We start from the raw sequence: 17,127 nt of genomic DNA, 5'->3' as shown, positions 1-17,127 counted from the left end.
TTATTTCAGCCTGAGTTGGCTTCCAGTTTGTTTACATTCCATTTCAGTTCTGTAGGCAATGACCGGTCCCACTACCTGCAGCTGGACAATATTAGAAATGAATGCCATTTTCAAAGCTTTGCTTCTTGTTATTATGATAAAGAAGGACCAGAAACACAGGATAGCTGCAATACAAAAAGCTATTCATTAATTCAGGACATCGTGGAGATCACTGCTGGTGGCTGAGTAACCAATGCCATGTTTAAAGTGACAAGCCAAAATCCCTTTTTTGTAAAACTGGCAGAGTGCCAGTATAAACGTGTTTGACTTAAATGTTACTGTTGTTTCAAAGCCAGGAGACCGTAGGCTACACTTGAAACAAGGAGAAGTGGGCTCTAGTGCGCTGTCTCAGCCTGGAAAGACTGAGATGCCTATTTGCACAGTTTGCCTTTTTGAACCCTGTATTGAAAGATGCTGTTTTCAGGTGGATTTGAGTCATGTGGGACCTAGTTCTCTCTCGATGTCTTCAGTGTTTGAAGTATGTGAATCTAACCCCATTTCCTCATTGAAGAGATTGGGAAAGGATTTCCTGTTGAAGGGTTTATTCAGTTTCTTTTAGTAATTTCTGGAGTGGTTAATTGTTATGGATGGTAAAACAAGCTCAGGTATAACAGCTTCAGTTTAAAAAAACAAAAACAAACATAGAATGCCATATTTCCCTAATACAGTCCATGCTACCTAAATAATGACTGTTATTCGTGCCGTTCACAGACCTGTTTTCAATATGTGTTGATCATCATTGATAATGGTCTCCTAAACACCCTCACATTTCTTTATTAACATGTTTTCTTTTTTGGTTTAACATTTAAAAATAAAAGCAGCTTTGATTGTGAAGTATTCTCAGCCCCTGGGATTATACAAACCATAAAAAGAGAAAAAGGGGCATTAAAAGGGAGAAAACCAGATGGATGATGAATTCAGTTGGGATGTTTATTTTATATTTAACCCTTTAGCCCTCAGCTGTATGTGACTTGTCAGAACCACGCAACAATAACCTATACAATACAAGGATTCAGTGAGTTCCATTCAGGGCTCAGACCCCCCCCCCCCCCCCCCCCCCATTTCTCACGACTACTTTTCAGATCAAACTCGTGTGGGATGTAAACAGATGTTTAAGATCAAAGGTCACACTTCCTGTTTTGCTGTACTAGGCCCAAGCTCTGATTTTCAGAACTTTGGGTTTGAAACTTTGAGTCCTAGAAAAACCAGATGCTGTGATTTGAATCTCATTGATGGTATCTGATAGTAAACATCCCTTAAGATGCCCAAAAGGAGGTGGCAGGACTGCAGAACTTGAATTTCTTGGGGCTTGGTTTTCAAAGAGATGAGCGTATGAAAGCCCTTTTATGGTATATTGTGTCTACAACTGCATTTCTACTTCCTTGCCAACATTTTAAGAATGACTTTATTCCCCTAACACAGTAACTCTTGCATTCATGTCATGTCATCTCAATAAATGATTACTGAAACATGTATGAATGTATATCCTATATCCTGTGGCTGGGCCATGCAGTTGTGCCTTTTGAATTTACTGGCCAACAGTTTTGCACCACCCGAAAGAATTTACTAATTTTGCTTCATAAAGACAAATGAAACCTGCTGAATAATGTTACGTTAACATATTGAATTGCATCCACTTAACGAAAAACTGACAATATAAACATCCGACATTTTGATATCTAACATGAAATACTGTACTACTACTATGGATTCCGGTAGACTTCTGCTATATCATATATTAGTTTCTTTGATTACATGATGTTAAGTAAAATATCTAAGTTATCTTCGTATGGTTTTTAAAAAATGTTTTAGTCTGTCTCAATCCTAAAATTCTAGGTGATCCAAAACTTGTGGGCATAGCTGTACACCACAGGATTATTGTAATGGGATTACTTCCAGCGGTTCTCTTTCAGACAGTGCGTACACTAACTGTGTCTTTATGTGGGAGTTAATCCTACTAATTGTAGTCATTCGCTGTGTTCTGTGGAGTAGCCATGCAGTGTTCAATGTACTGCCCCTGATGGGTAATGCTAGTGGTTCTAGGCTTCAGACTCCGAGCACATACTTGTTCAATGAAGCAGTCTTTTCCATACAGCGAAAGGGTCTTTGTTTTTAGTGTTTTAGGAACAGGCTTTGCATTTCAAGTAGTTACAAGCAAATCGGACTGCAAACTTCAGAGAAGGAACTAACTGTTGTAGGCAAGCTATTCTTAAGCTTCTTGAATGGCATCAAGTGTTTATTTGTGCAAAATGCAATGGACAGGCCAGATATTTTGTTAGAGGCGATTAACTGAGTATTCAAGAAATCTTTTCTTAAAAGCAGCAAGCACAAATTTAGGTTTTACATGCTTTTTAAAAAAATAAAGTATAAAGTTTGAAAATACTTTGTGTGCTTCTGCTGTGGTATACTTTGCAGTTTACTTGTTTGTTTGTTTGTTTATTACAGCTTGCTTTACAACTTAAATTTAGGGTACGTTGAGCAAAACAATAAACCTCCGCTTTCATGGAGTACTTTTTTGGGGTGTTGTACAGACCGTATTTATTTTTGCTGTTTTGCTATTTTGTTTTAAGTATGCCTGCAGACTGACAATTGCACTGAATTGTGTGGTGTTTTATAATATAATGCCAGTGGCAAAAAGAGAAGTAGGAATATATGAGAAATCATGATTTTGTGTAACAACAACAACAAAAACAGAAATATAAAAATAAAGCAGTTTCTCTGTGTGGGTAGATGACCCTGCCTCAGCTTCTATTCTCAGCTGCCTGACTCCCTGGCACAGAAGAACTGCTGTCGGTCTAGCTTTAGGTATTTAGCAGTGACTTGGGTGTGTGCCCTTGACCAAACTCTCCTTTTGCACTTCAGAAGGTGGAACAGAAGATTTTTATTAATGCTCTTTTTTGGTGTCGAAACTGATGGAAATTCAGGTTGAGCGGGTCTGATGTCTTCTATTTTTAGAAGCTGGATGCAGTACAGTGATAGCCATTCATGAAGTGTGACAAATAACTGAAGTGATAATGCGCTGGGAAGAGATTTGACTAATAAAACGAGAAAAGCGGTTTGAATGAAGAATAGCCTGTAGGTTGATGCAAATAGGCTGTGAATGAAAAATTTGGTTCTTATTGTACTGTAGTTATAGGAGGCTGATTTTGCCAATACTTTGTAAACAGGTCCACTGTAGTTGATTTTGACGACAGCAAAGCATACACAGTTGGTGTTGCTACTTCCATCACACAAGTCTACAGGCTGAGTTTGGTACTGCACATTGACCTTGTCATCAAAATGACAAGCTATGTATGGCACCTAACAAAAAAAAAAATTCTATATGACCGTCGTGAAAATAACAAAACCAAAATACACCGCAGCGTGCTATTGCAACGTTATTCACTACACTGTATGTGGCGGATCAGTAGCACACTGTCAGTAACTTTTCATTGTCAACTGCCTTATATTTTAAATGAACACACTACTACTGTATATAAACACGTTATCAATCATCCTGAATTTCTAAAACAATGTTGATGCTGAAATTGTAGTAGCATATTTTTTCAATATGTGTGTGACTTTTATACTTCCCTGCAGAATGTTTTGCAATGTGTGAGTCTGGTAACATCACTACTACAGATTTGCTGAACTAGTCACAGCATGTAAAGGTCTCTGCATATGTAACTTTCTTGATCTCCGTTTTTCCTTTGGTAATGAAAGATGTTATCGAAGCGCTGGTTTTCTGAGCGTCACTGGCTTTTTTGTGATCTCAAGGGCCTACCACAAACACGTTGCCCCTGTCCCACTGTTAAAATCAGTCCCGCATAGTTTACAGAAAGTATGCCAGCGTCGGTTAGGATTTTGTGAGAATGTTGTTGTGAAATTTACATCAATATTTATTTACCTGGAGGGCATATCGCACGCGAAGCTATCCTAGATGGTCAAGTATATTGGCTTACCTCACGCACTGAATGTATGCCTGCCACAGGGCTCCCCTGGGTCCTAAACCCTGCCAAATGGGGACGGGGATTGCAGTAACTCCAGGCCATAAGTAACTTTTGCAGAAATTAAACGTTTGATGACATAGAGGGGTTTAACAGTACAGTTTTGAGAAATACGGAATAATAATAATAATGTACTACAGCTGGCATTCAATTTAAAGTACAGATCCTACAACTTGGAAAAAACTCCACCGATTAAGCTGACAAAAAGTGATTGCAAACTACACTAGGCTAGCCTATATATACTGGGGGAAAAACGAGACTGAAAGACTGAAAACCACTTGTCTTCATGAAGGCTTGTATACAGTACAGTATTTTTTATTTAAAGTAGCCTACTGTACACACCTTCAGAAAAAAAGAAACAGCAATGAAATACAGGTACGTTACAGTGCTACTGTATGCTCTGGCAACGCAGGAAATGAAAAAATGGATGTGTACAGTACCTTACTGTAGATACTGTGACTACAACTTAGGGAAATAAAGGCCTTATAGACGTCTGCACAGTATCTGGCCTAAGTGTTATAGGTTCACTTTGCCATTTTCATATTTTTTTCCACGCCGCCAAACCGTTCAAATACGTACGAGAATAACAACAACAGCACGTTGAGAGAACACGTGATTGCATTAGACAGTTAGCCGAAACAAAATGCATTGTACAACCGACTTCGGGACCACACAGTTTAATGAAATTAAGCGAATTATGCATTTAGACGATTTACATTGAACCAAATCATATAATCATAGAAAACAATGCATTAAAAATGGACCCAGTTGCATGCAATGCAATTAAACAATACCCAGCCTGCAAATAAATGGTCGATTGTACATGAGATGAATGCCAGTACCTGTGAACCCAAACGATATATATTTTTTGGGTGTTACGCGCACTCTAGTTTATATAAATTGTGGTTTTATATGACCGGAATCGTGTTGTATAAGTTCGTAAACATCTTTAAAATATCTGGCTATGTTTAGTTATGTGATTGAAAAACATTAACAATAGAAACTCGGCTAACGTTGACCCCTGTGGCACAACCAAATATTCCTCCATCTTGATAAGTTACTAAGAAATGTGAACAATATGTAGTGGTTGTTGAAAGTAAACATTAAACATAATTACAAATCGCATTTAAATATCACTTCATACCTATTATTAAGCAAAGGCTCTCGCATCTGCAATCCTTTCTTTTTTGGTTATGATAAAAGAAAATAATAATAATAATAATAATAATAAATAATAATAATAATAATAATAATAATAATAATAATAAATAATAATTACGACTCAACCCTAATTCTAGATGATGCAAAACTTTTGGCCGTATCTACCAAACCCTGGAGGTGAGAGTTCAGCTGGATGGGGTCCCGCTTCACTGAGGCGAACCAGTTTTATGTCAACTGATCTGAGCGCTATGAGGAAAAAGTTACCGTGAGTGACTTGAATCTCCCTGGGAAATAAAACCCACGTTGATTTAAATGCAATGTGTGTGTAACGCCTATCTAATAAGCTACTAAATAAACAAACAATAAGAAAAATATTTTATTCGATGTAATATATATATCTAATAGATATATATATATATATTTATATATATATATATATATATATATATATATATATATATATATATATATATATATATATATATATATATATATATATAATATATGTCAAAGCGCGAAAGTCTACTCCACAACAGTTTGTCGTCACTATATATTACAGGTTTACTGCCTGACTTTACCCGATGAAAACTGCGATGTGAGTGTGCTGTTGCCTACCGGGGGTAGTGTGTTTACATTCAGCAGCTGTGTGACCTGTTTAGTGCGCTCACCCCCAGCAATTTAGAGAGTTGAGAGCTGAGACAGCTCAGCAAGCGTGTTCTTGTTCTTGAATATCTGTTACTAAACACAACAGTTACTTTCAATACCGGATTTGTGTCTTTTGTATTTAAAAAATAACTTCACACATTGGAAGGGTGTATTAAAAATTAAATGGATGTGCGTCTGGGCCGATATAGGATTCTGCCGAATCCGAACCCTGCTCAAAGTAAGTTTTCGAGCCGAATCCGAAACCGAAACACTCAATAAGCCAAAGCCAATCGCGATATGACTCAATAAACACTACTACTTATGACATGATGCAGGTGCATCACCATATGAAAGAAACGGAACAAGAGAAAAGCAATAATCAAGCGTATGATAATAAATTGACAGACTAAATTAACAAAGCACCCCACATGCGGTAAAAATGCTGCAGCGGCTGTAACAGTAATCATGAGAATTCATTTTATTACAATGGTTGTTAACACAGCCCCCATACACGCGTTAAAAATTAAGCAGCAGGTTAGATAACACTCGCTTTTAAGTCAGTTTTGAAAATATTACAATAAACCGGTTGAATTTGAGTTTTATTTTGATGAATTATCAGGTTACAAAACAGAAACGAATCGCTATCGGTGCCAAAAGTGTTCTTTTTAGTAAAGTTCCTGTTCCTTTTAGCCGGTGCATTTACAATGTGAAAATCGTTTTTCGCCGCAAGGGTGTTCCCGAAGCCGGTGTTCTTAGAGGTGTTCCTATACACGGAGACGACTGTGCTGCACATTTTACAGTTTGCATCGATTAGCAAAATTGGTTGATTTGGCATAAATTGACGCCTTTTAGAACAAGTCTGTTTTATTCCCCACAGAACAACTGGAAGGAAGATTTGTTGGCAGTTCATTCTGTGTGTGCAGCATTCTTTAAGAATAACACAGAAGTACAGTATGACTGAGGTGGTTACACATTCATCTCCAAACAGATTCAAATGAAAATTCAGTGTTAAACTGGTTTCAGTAAGATGCATTCCCAAGACATTTTTTATTTTATAATGACGCTGAGTCATGAGATGATGTTGTATGCCTGGTAAAGGTTGTGTTTAGCACCATAGTCATTTCCTAGCTTAGTACAAATGAGGAACGGAACATGACAGAAATGTACTGTAGAATGTGTGTATTTGTTTATTTTTATACAATCACTCACAAATATGGTCATCTCTTTAGCTGGCCTTTGTCTGTTTCCACCTATGATGTCACAGCATTGACAAACTAATCTAGAACTTGCCACAGTCTCAGTTAAACTGTAACCAAAATCAAGAACCCTATTAAAACACTTTTAAGCAGGTCAGTAAAGCACATGGAGTGTCAGCTAGTTCTGTGTTGTGTGTGTGTGTGTGTTTTTTTTTTTTTTTTTTTAAATTTAGTAATAAATTTAGTTGTCTCCCCCCCCCCCCCCCCCCCCCCCCCCCCCGGCGACCGGGAACGGGGGCTGGAGCGCGCGTTCTCCAAAACCTGCTCCTGCCAATTCATCATTTTACACGCTGCGGATCCACAGCGATGCCACCAGACCTATAGGATATCGTGTCTAGACCGCCGAGGTGACGTCTTGACCGTCCGCGGGACAGTCGGTGTCCCCAGGGGACTCCCTGATGCGCGGTGAGCCATGGATTCCCCTGCTGACCTAAGCCCTCCCTACCCGGGCAGCGCTAGGCCAATTGTTCACCACCCCCTACGAACTCCCAGTCATGGTCGGCTGTAACATAGCCTGGACTCGAACCTGCGATCCCCAGAGTATTGGGGGAGTATAGGAGTATAGCACTCCACGTGGAGCGCTTTTGTTTCTTCAATTCAGACTGGAGGAAGCATGAAACACTGCTTAAATACAAATGACACATATCCAAGAACTGCTTTGTTTGAAGATCCTCAGTGCCAGGATCCTAGCGGCAGTGGTGTTTGAGTCTGTCAGGAGAAATATCTGCCATTTGTTCCGATTCAGTTTCTCTACAGTGGGCTAGTGTTTGCTTCTGCCCTGTGTGTTCCATCGTTGAACTGTACCTGTGATGAATGGGTATGATACTGAAGCCAGCTTGTGCTGCTATTCGTAAAACATCTGGAACTTGAGGGATGGTTTGGATTGGCACAATTATCCATTGTGGGTAATGACATTGCAATAATTCAAGAGTAAACAAATTAGTTTCATCCTTTATAGGAGTTTACCACTGTATTTCGCACTGCAGTGTTGTGCATTTCCCATGGTTACACTATGCATTTACTATAGTTTACCCTGTTTTGTCAGGTTTATTAATATTATTTACCATACAGTGCTATCCTTTACCATGCTTACCTTACCATTCTTTCACTTTGCTGTGCTTTTAAACTGTTCTAAGGGATTGAGTGCCTATACTGTAGATGTGTCAATCTAGTTTCATTGCTCTGCAGTGAAAATATGACTGCTTGAGACAGCAGGCCCCACAGTTCACATGGGCGCTCTGTTTCAGTGGCCTGGGTTTGTGCAGTGATTCCCAATGGCTGTCCGGCTACAGTCACAGTTTCCAAATGCTGTGTTTTGGGCCTCAGTGTCCAGCTGTGTGTTCTTCCTATTGTAATTCCTCTGGAAAACTGACAGGGAATAGTTGGCAGCTTCTCTGCACAGGAGAATCAATGAGTCAGGCTGTTCCGAAACAATTTCACAAACCTAAAACAACAGTGAACAAGGAGAACAAAAATGTCAGTATGCATTTGTATTTCCCCACCCAATACAGAAAATAGTGTTTTTTAAGCATTATTTAGCAAGATTTCAAGTGTATTTAATCAGGATAGAAGACTTAAGTTATGGGCCCTACATCTCATTTTACAACGGGATCCTGGTAGGTAAAGGTGCTAAGGAATAACATTATAAAATTAGTAGTAAAAAAGAAACGGGGCAAAAACAGATAACCGAAAACAAAAACACTCATTAAAACAGGAATACAAGATAAATACGTAGAAAAGACAGCGGTTGCAATTTACATGATCCTGGTGGGGTCCCTCCTGTAACATATAGGAGTGGCTACCCCAGAGTCAAAATTGAAAAGCCAAACAGTGAAAGGGGTCAGAAAGGTTAATAGTTATTATACCAAGCAAAGGCTAAGCTCATTCAATAACTTCTAGTACTAAATTACCACAGTTATGATTTTAAAGGGTTAAATTGACAAACTGCAGTAAGTCTTTTCTTATTTATTTTGGAACTATAAATATTGTGCTTCGTGGCTCCAAAAGGATATTTTTTTTTACTGGTGTTTCATTACCATATTTGTTTTCTTTGGTTTTGCGCTGTGTCAGTGATAGCTGCTGCAAGAGGCATAAACAGCAAGAGGTTTCTGCTGTCTTCTTTTGAAAGGAAATATTTACATAAACAAAGGGTCGTTGTTTACAGAAACAGTGTGTGTTTGTATATGTTGTTGTTTGAAACACCCGCCTAATCCTGTTCACCTTGAGATCCAAAGACTGCTGAGAAAATGCAGCTAATGCACACTTAATTCAGAAGACAGGTTTTACTAGCGCTGCAGGCCGAGAATTGACATCAGACTCGTGTGGATGGCAAGAGAGGCTGGACACTTAAAACTGCAAGGCAAAGAGGGCTGAATATTAAGCATGGTTTTAAAATGTTAATTGTGAAATTGCAATTTCTTTTTTTGAAAGTGAAGTATACATTGTTGGTTTTCTTTGGTGCTGGTGGTTCCCGCCCTCGTCATATTGACTGTGCACTTCAGTCCTTTACGCTCTTTAATATTTACAATGCTTTACTGAGTGTTGTATCATTTTAATAAAACTGCCAATCTCTGTGGCAGCTTCATTATTTTAAAAGGGGTTTGACTTTTAATTTAGCTTCTGTGATGTCTTATCCAGCTCCTTGTAGCCAGATGTGTAAAGCGCCTCAAAACATGATATAGCAGCTAAATACTGGAGTGGGCTGATGCAGGCCTAAACCTTTTTGAGCACTGGTGAGCTGTGTTGAACTGTAGATGGTGATGGGCTGAAAACATGCTCCATAAGTAATGAGAATAACCCCCTTTTCAACTAGTCTACAACAAACATGGCAAACTAGGGTAAACTACTTTGGCAAATGTATAGTATATTAATGGGAAAGGAATGGGAAAACTACAGTGCAAGTTTATGGTGATAAACTCTTATAAGCGTGTTGACAAGCCAATCGCTCAACAGCAATCTATTGCAAAACATCTGCAGTAGTACTCTATAGATATAGACCTCTGAAAGGCTGCCACACTGACTGCAGTCCATTGGGTAGTTGAACAACGTGCCTCAAGAAGGCGTTGCTACCGGCGCTGTAATCCAAAGGATGCTGTGCACTTGTGCAGTGCGAAGCCTTGCATTCGTTATTAGGTGGCAGAGCACTGCTTCGTCGTCTTTGTTACCAGAACAATACTTTTCTTTTCGTCTGGTGCTATTTTATATATATAGTGTTTGTTTCTTTAACTGCCTGTTATCCAAACAGTATATACCTGTGTGTATAGAAGAATCGAGTCAAGCACCGCTAGAGGAACCACTGAGCACTTGGATAACAAAAACTTCCTTGCCATTTTATAGCACCCATTCAATTGCCATGGGATCATATACCCTTTATGTGTAGAGTGCAGCCCAGGGAAGCTTTAGATTAAGGGCTACACTAGAATTAAGACATCCTGTATACATAGTGTGGCCCTTGTGACTACATTAGAGCATTTCATGTTGAGGAAAGTGGACCAGTGAATATTATTTCCTAGGCTGTGTAACTGTTGGTTGACTTATGTATTTTATGTACTGTATGCTACCATACTGTACATATTTCCTTAAAGCTAGGGTGCTATTTTTTCACAAGTTTAATTCTGCTGCATAAACTGTGGCTAGTATGCTGTACTAGGTATGCTAAGCAGTTTTATGTACAGTACAGTAGAACTGACTAGCGTCATGTAGCCTTCATGGCTGTCTGTACTGTAATTCAGCTATTCTGTATGAACTAACACACAATTTCATACCTGTATGGAATTCTTATTAAAACGATACAACCTAAAGGCATACTGGTTCATGACAAATTATTGTGAAGGCCTCGTTCAACATTATTTCGCCGTCTGTGCACTTAAAATGTGGGACTTTGTTCTTTTATATTAAAGATGTATGACATGAAGAGCCCTGGCTTTTAGCATTATATCCTGTCCAAGTCGACTTCCTCACAATGGGCTGCTCGTTATAAAAAGTGAATGCCTTTAGTATTGGCCATTCAGATTCTTTTCAACTGGGATTAAATAGAGAAAGTTTATTTTCCCTTTGGAGGCAAAGTGACTTTGTCAGTTCAGAAGTCACTGACTAATCAATGTGTGAATGAAGCGTTTGTCTGCCGAGCCTGGCCTGTACTGAACCGTGGATGTCAGATATGAAAGGCTGCACTTGTTCCTGTCACCAGCTCCCATTCATCTCTCTCTGTCTCTTCTCTCAGACCCTCAAATAGGCTGTCATTGTTTCTTATCAGTGCGGTGCTCCCCGGCACATTCAGCACCTTTCAGTCATTACTGGGGATGAACTGCAGTACAGTACGGTTTACAAATATTTAATCAGGACATATAAAAGGCTTGTGGTTCCAAGCGATGGCCTGTAGTGCAAACCTGTGAGTGTTCACTGCATTTTAGTTTACCAGCATACAAGACACAGCTGTTTTATGGTAATTATCTATTCTCCTCCCTTTTAATTCACATAGCAGCAATACGTTTTGAAATATTGAAAGTGATTCTGCATTGGTTCAAAGGGTTATTCAAGTTCCCTTCTTTTTTTCCCTCCCTTCTTTTTAGGAGAAGCGAAGAACCTACCTCCATACCCAGGGCCCAACAAGATGAGGGACTGCTACTGCACAGTGAACCTGGACCAAGAAGAGGTGTTCAGGACCAAAATAGTAGAAAAGTCATTATGGTAAAATTATTAATTATTTATTATTATTAGTATTATTATTATTATTAGTAGTATTATTATTATTATTATTGGGTGCGTTAAGTAACTGGGTGGCTCAGAGCGAGAATTTTTCCTCTCACTCTGATAACTGATGAAATCTGCTCTCTAGCTGCTCAGCAGGAGTGGAACGGAACATGTCGTTCAGTGAATTATTTCCCTGAGCTGTTCTGGACCCCTATTCCCTATATCAACCACCTCGTATTATTTCCTCATAACGTCAGTTTTCCACATGTGTAAAGATTCATTTAAAATTTGGTAATGTTTTCATTGTTGAATACAACCATGTCTTATGCTTGCTCCCCTTGCCTCCCAGTTCTCATTCCCATGCTGGCATTTTCAAAAACCCGAACGTTGCCAAAAAAAAAAAAAACACCATTGCAGGGGGCTGCAATTTGTTGTGTGCCCCATAGAAGTGGCAGTCATGGGGGTGCCTTCCTGGAAGTGGAGCAATGAAAAGATGCATCCCTCCGCCATGGTAATAAGCTCTGCCAGTGTGAACAGACTTGGCTAAATAGTGTAGCACACAAAAGGGTTTTCATTAGTGGGTTTCCTTCCTATTCATCCAGGAAGTCTTTGGCTTTCAAGAATAGCTACGGGAGTTGCATGTTATATTAAGGGATGAATACAGGAGATAGCCTGGGGAAATAGTATCGTTTTTGTAAAGGGTTTGGAAAACTGAGCTCAGCTTGTTCTAGTGTTGGTGCTTGTTTGTAGCAAAGCCCCTTTTGGCTTAATAACTATAGAGGAAAACGGTAGACGCCAAATAGTCCTTTCAAGGGGGCTTTTCACTTCTCTGTCATGGTAATGATTGTTTGTGAAGTCCTTAATCTCTGTCTGTTTGGCTTGTCTGTCCAGAACCAAGTGACAATTCTGTTCATTATACAGAAAACGTGGGTTTAAATCAGTTGACCCAAAAGGTGACAGATCAATATACAGTACTGTCACTATTAATGTAATACTGAAATGTAATATGCTCGCAAGGACTGTTAAGAGATGTTCACATGTTGTTTTTTTTTTTTTTATTGATTGACAAAGTGGCAGCATGTAGTTCCACCCTTGTTTATTTCAATTATCAGAAACAGCCAACAGGATTCATGCTGGGGATATCAGAAATAGATGACAGCTGGTCATAGGGTAAATATCAGCCAGTAAACCCAGACAAATACAGACAAAGTAAATAGAAGAGGCTCCTTGAAAATGCGTGATTAGTTTGTACCCAGTTTTCACTGTATATATTTTTTTAAATTTCCTTTTGTTGGATGTTAAACCTTGTGTTCTATATACCACCTCAGTAAGTCACTTCATCTGCCAACAGCTGAGGGGTTACCTTCTACACACATCTCCGAAAATTTTTAAATGGCAGCAATTCGAACCCAACAACCTCTGCCCAGTGGTTAAAGTTCTGAATCGGTGCATCTGTGCGCTGCAACCTTCCAGTCTGATTACAGACAGCACAGGAATTTGAGTGACACATGATTTATCATGTTAAGCTTTTATCCGTCCGGCACCCATTCCCAATGCGCAGCTTTCTGATTGCTGATGCGTTTCGCTGTAGTTGTGTCCGCTGGTTGTGAGCAGTGACATGGTGTTTGTTATCCTGACCGCAAATAAACGTCACAATTAAAAACACTGACTTACCACCCTGCAGTAACCTGAAAAGGACACAATTAGCACCTGTATTGATCTAATGTATTGATTGAGACTTGCATGCAATGTTAGGTTTTTGATTTTCATACCTCGGTACACAAAGGGCCCTGTTTTGAATGACTGGTCAGATTGAAAGGTGTCTTTGTTTCAGCTGCTTCCAAGGTTAAAGGGTTTCCTGTTGTTTATAGCTGCATCATGTCCAGTTGTACTTACTCGCCCATTATATGGATAGGGGAGATATAGGCAAATTACACAGAGGTGGAAGTTCAGCGGAAAGAATAGTACGGACATTTTAGGCTTACCAAGAGAAAAATATAACGACCAACTTCATTATTTTATTTGAAATGGAGATTTTACTCCTTTTTGCATATTGTTTATGTTTTGATTACACATGTTTTGTTTTTCCTCCTTGTATACTTTCAGTGTGCTAGTATTACAGATTAGTGTTTCCAGGTGTTTATCTGTACTCCAATCTGCAAGTTTTGCATGTGTCTCCCTCCCTCTCTCCCTCTTGCACACTCTCTCTCTTCTTTCTTTCTCTTCTTTCTTTTTCTCATGCTCTCCTCTCTCTCTCTCTCTCTCTCTGCATAATGATTGTACAAATGTTTTTCTACAATAAAAGGTCAGTGTATTGCTACAAATGCCACAGGGAAACGCTGCTTCACAGTAGATAGCAGTTCCTAATTTGCATCAGACACCAATTATTTTCTGTATGTCACAAGCTTGTATCTAAACAATTTCAATGTTTTGTATTTAACTTGCATTATTCACCTACCTGCAGCAAAGCTATTAACTGATCTTTCCAGAGAATGCAGGGTGCTGGCTGCTTACTTGAGGTGATGTCACCCGATTGTCAATACGGAGTCATTTTACTGCATGAGAAAAAAATATTAATTTTGAATTGGATCAGCTGATTTGATTTCATTATTCTTGAAGTTAAAAAAAAATTAAATAATTATAAATGAATCATGCTTTTGTAACTGTCAACATATACTGATGTACAACTGTAATCATAACCCTTACAAAGGTATATGTGTGTATGAATGGATTTTTGTTTTGGCACTACTGTAATAAAATGTGGGGGTGGGGCGCTGTGACCACGCAACAGATACATGTGTGCCGTGTGTAGCACTGTGTGCCGTATGTAACACTTGGCTAGGACCGGTATAAGGGTTATTTCACCTAATGTACATGTGAAACAAGGGAAGTCTAAACCTTTACTTTGGAGTGGAACTTGTATTGTTCTTACTCAATTAGCTGTGTGCTGGCGGAGCGTCATTCCACAGCACCACAGCTTGGCACAGATCTGTATCACTATAATACCAAGCTCCCATTCACTGCTATATTGGCAGTATAATAGAAGTCTGTTTGTTTTATTTTTAAATGAGATGAGGGGAACCAAGGGAAGCCTTTGTTAACAGTAGGGACTCACAATGGGGTTTTCCACAACAAAGCACATGAAAAAGAAGGTTCTCCTTTACCAAAAACAAAAGAGCAAGTGATGCAAAAACAAAAAACAAAACAAAACAGATCTTCCCTTCATTTCTCATTGCCTGCTTGTAGAACTGAACCCCTAAGCCTGAGCTCACTAAGGCAACATGTGAACGATGTTGCAACTCGCTGTGTTCTGAAATTCAAACAGAATGTTTTTCTTCCATTATACGATTGATACATGCTGACAGTCCCCTGTTTGAAAGCTCTGCATGCAGTTACGGTGGACCCAGTATAAAACATGACCAGCTTATGTTTCTTTCTGTCTTTTTCTTGCAGCCCCTTTTATGGGGAAGACTTTTACTGTGAAATCCCCAGGAGTTTTCGCCACCTGTCCTTTTACATCTTCGATAGGGATGTCTTCAGAAGGGACTCGATCATCGGTGAGTACTCTTGTCTTTTATTACAGGAGTTACCAGCGCACCGGTTTGTTGCGTCAATGGGGCTTACCCTTAAAGAACATGAACGTTTATAAAGTACTGTAGTTACAGCGATCCCCCTTTGTAACGCTGCAGTCGGGAGATTATAAGCACTATTTGTGTTCTGCGTAATAATGAGAATACTATTGCTAGTCCTAATGGCATTATGAGGCAAATGGGGGCACGTTATTCCGTGAATGAGGATTTCGGAATAGTCGATAAGAACACCTAGGGTAAAATAAGCAAAGCACTTCATGATTAAAGTGTGACAACGAACATATGTTTAAACATAAATAAATAAACTTCTGAATTCAAAAAATCACTTTCCTTGGATGAAGTTCTGAATCTGGAATTCAACGCTAGAACTCTCCACACTCGTTTCTGTATGAAGTACAGACTGCTTTCTGTGGGGATTGTGTAACTGTTTTGTGTGCCAGCTGTAAACCACATGCATTTCCTATGCACCTGCACATGCAGCATAGTCTTAAAAAAACATGAAACTGAGAGCTCTTTTTTTTTACCCATAGTCTGGGTACAGAGTAAAGAATCAACCCTATTGTAATGATCATACTAACAGGAAAGTTCTGTTTTCAGTAGCATTATAGATGCTTCAACCAATGGTCTTTTAAATATGCAGGGGAACTGTGAACTTTGTAGGTACTTCAGTAAATCTCTCTGTAATTCACACATTAGAGTATTGCATTCAGCTAGAGACCAGAGAACCGCTAATCCAATTGTGACATCACCATTTGTAACACAAGTTATATAGTGGATCATAATCTCAGGTTCTAGGAAGGCTTTTTTTTGTCGGTCCAACTTTTTTTTTTTTTTTTTTTACTAAGGAGTAGTATTCAAAGTAGGTTATTAACACTGTAATATCTCAGGATATATAAAGATGTGCAGTGCATGCATCTTTAATTTCTTTACGTTAATGTGCATACAGTGGATGTGGGACATGGTGATTATACGGTTTCTTCTTGCTAGGGCCGGAATTTTGAATTTCCAGCGTTGTGGACATGAGTGTCTTCCGACGTGCTTGATGAATTCCTAGGTTGCCTTGTGACATTTGTTAACATCTGTGTAGTGCTGTGAAATTGCACGTATGGAAATAAAGAACACATTCTGTAACACAATAGAACGAAAACTGCTTTACATTCAGAATATACCATATTCCTGCGAATTTCAAGTGGCACCCACATTTCCCACCCTCAATTTGAGGAAAAAATAAAACATCAGATAAAGATGCTTTGACAATGATATCGCATATAAGAGCCATTTATACCAAGGAATACTCAATTTTTTGCAATGAAATGCTACCAACACGTCTATTAGTCATAGTGGTAAAGCATATTGTATATTGGTAAATGAACATGCCTGTAACAACTACGAATCTCTCCTTAGTTGGAGGAGTCCTCTTTATTACATCTCCCAGACAATGACTCCCTCTTCTTTGAAAATGGCAGTTACGTTTTTGTTCGTGTTTTCTCGGGCAGTCAGTCATGTTCCTGTTTCTGTACTCAGGCAGTCACTTATTTTGTTGCTTTTTTAAATACACAAATCACTAGAATTGGAATTTAAGGCACAGGCCATTTTTTGAGAAGTAAAAATTGGTTTAAAAAGTGTCTTAAATTTTGAGGAATGTGGTACTGTATATTGTGTTTATCATTTTGTTTCCCCATGATTCTGAGCACCCAGGAATCCAAACCACAAGCTAAATGTCCAATGAAGTGTGGTTGGTTCCTACTGTACAGTATA

General features: G+C 38.9%; 1 protein-coding gene across 2 annotated transcripts in view; it reads left to right on the top strand.

Annotated features, from left to right (window-relative positions):
• Positions 1-17,127, top strand: part of LOC121320890 (ras GTPase-activating protein 3) — a 70,249-nt gene that overhangs the window by 10,985 nt on the left and 42,137 nt on the right. The window contains exons 1-3 of one of the 2 annotated variants that reach the window (XM_041259652.1): positions 11,513-11,531; positions 11,659-11,776; positions 15,233-15,336. In XM_041259652.1, the coding sequence (XP_041115586.1) occupies positions 11,700-11,776; positions 15,233-15,336 (181 nt within the window). In that variant the 5' untranslated portion in view covers positions 11,513-11,531; positions 11,659-11,699. Of the gene's footprint in view, positions 1-11,512; positions 11,532-11,658; positions 11,777-15,232; positions 15,337-17,127 lie in introns of those variants that run through there. The other variant, XM_041259651.1, reaches the window with a different exon arrangement.

The sequence above is a fragment of the Polyodon spathula genome, chromosome 9, assembly GCF_017654505.1.
Source record: "Polyodon spathula isolate WHYD16114869_AA chromosome 9, ASM1765450v1, whole genome shotgun sequence".
Lineage (NCBI taxonomy): Eukaryota > Metazoa > Chordata > Actinopteri > Acipenseriformes > Polyodontidae > Polyodon > Polyodon spathula.
The sequence above is the reverse complement of the archived record's forward strand: the minus strand, read 5'-3'. Positions and strand labels throughout refer to the sequence as shown.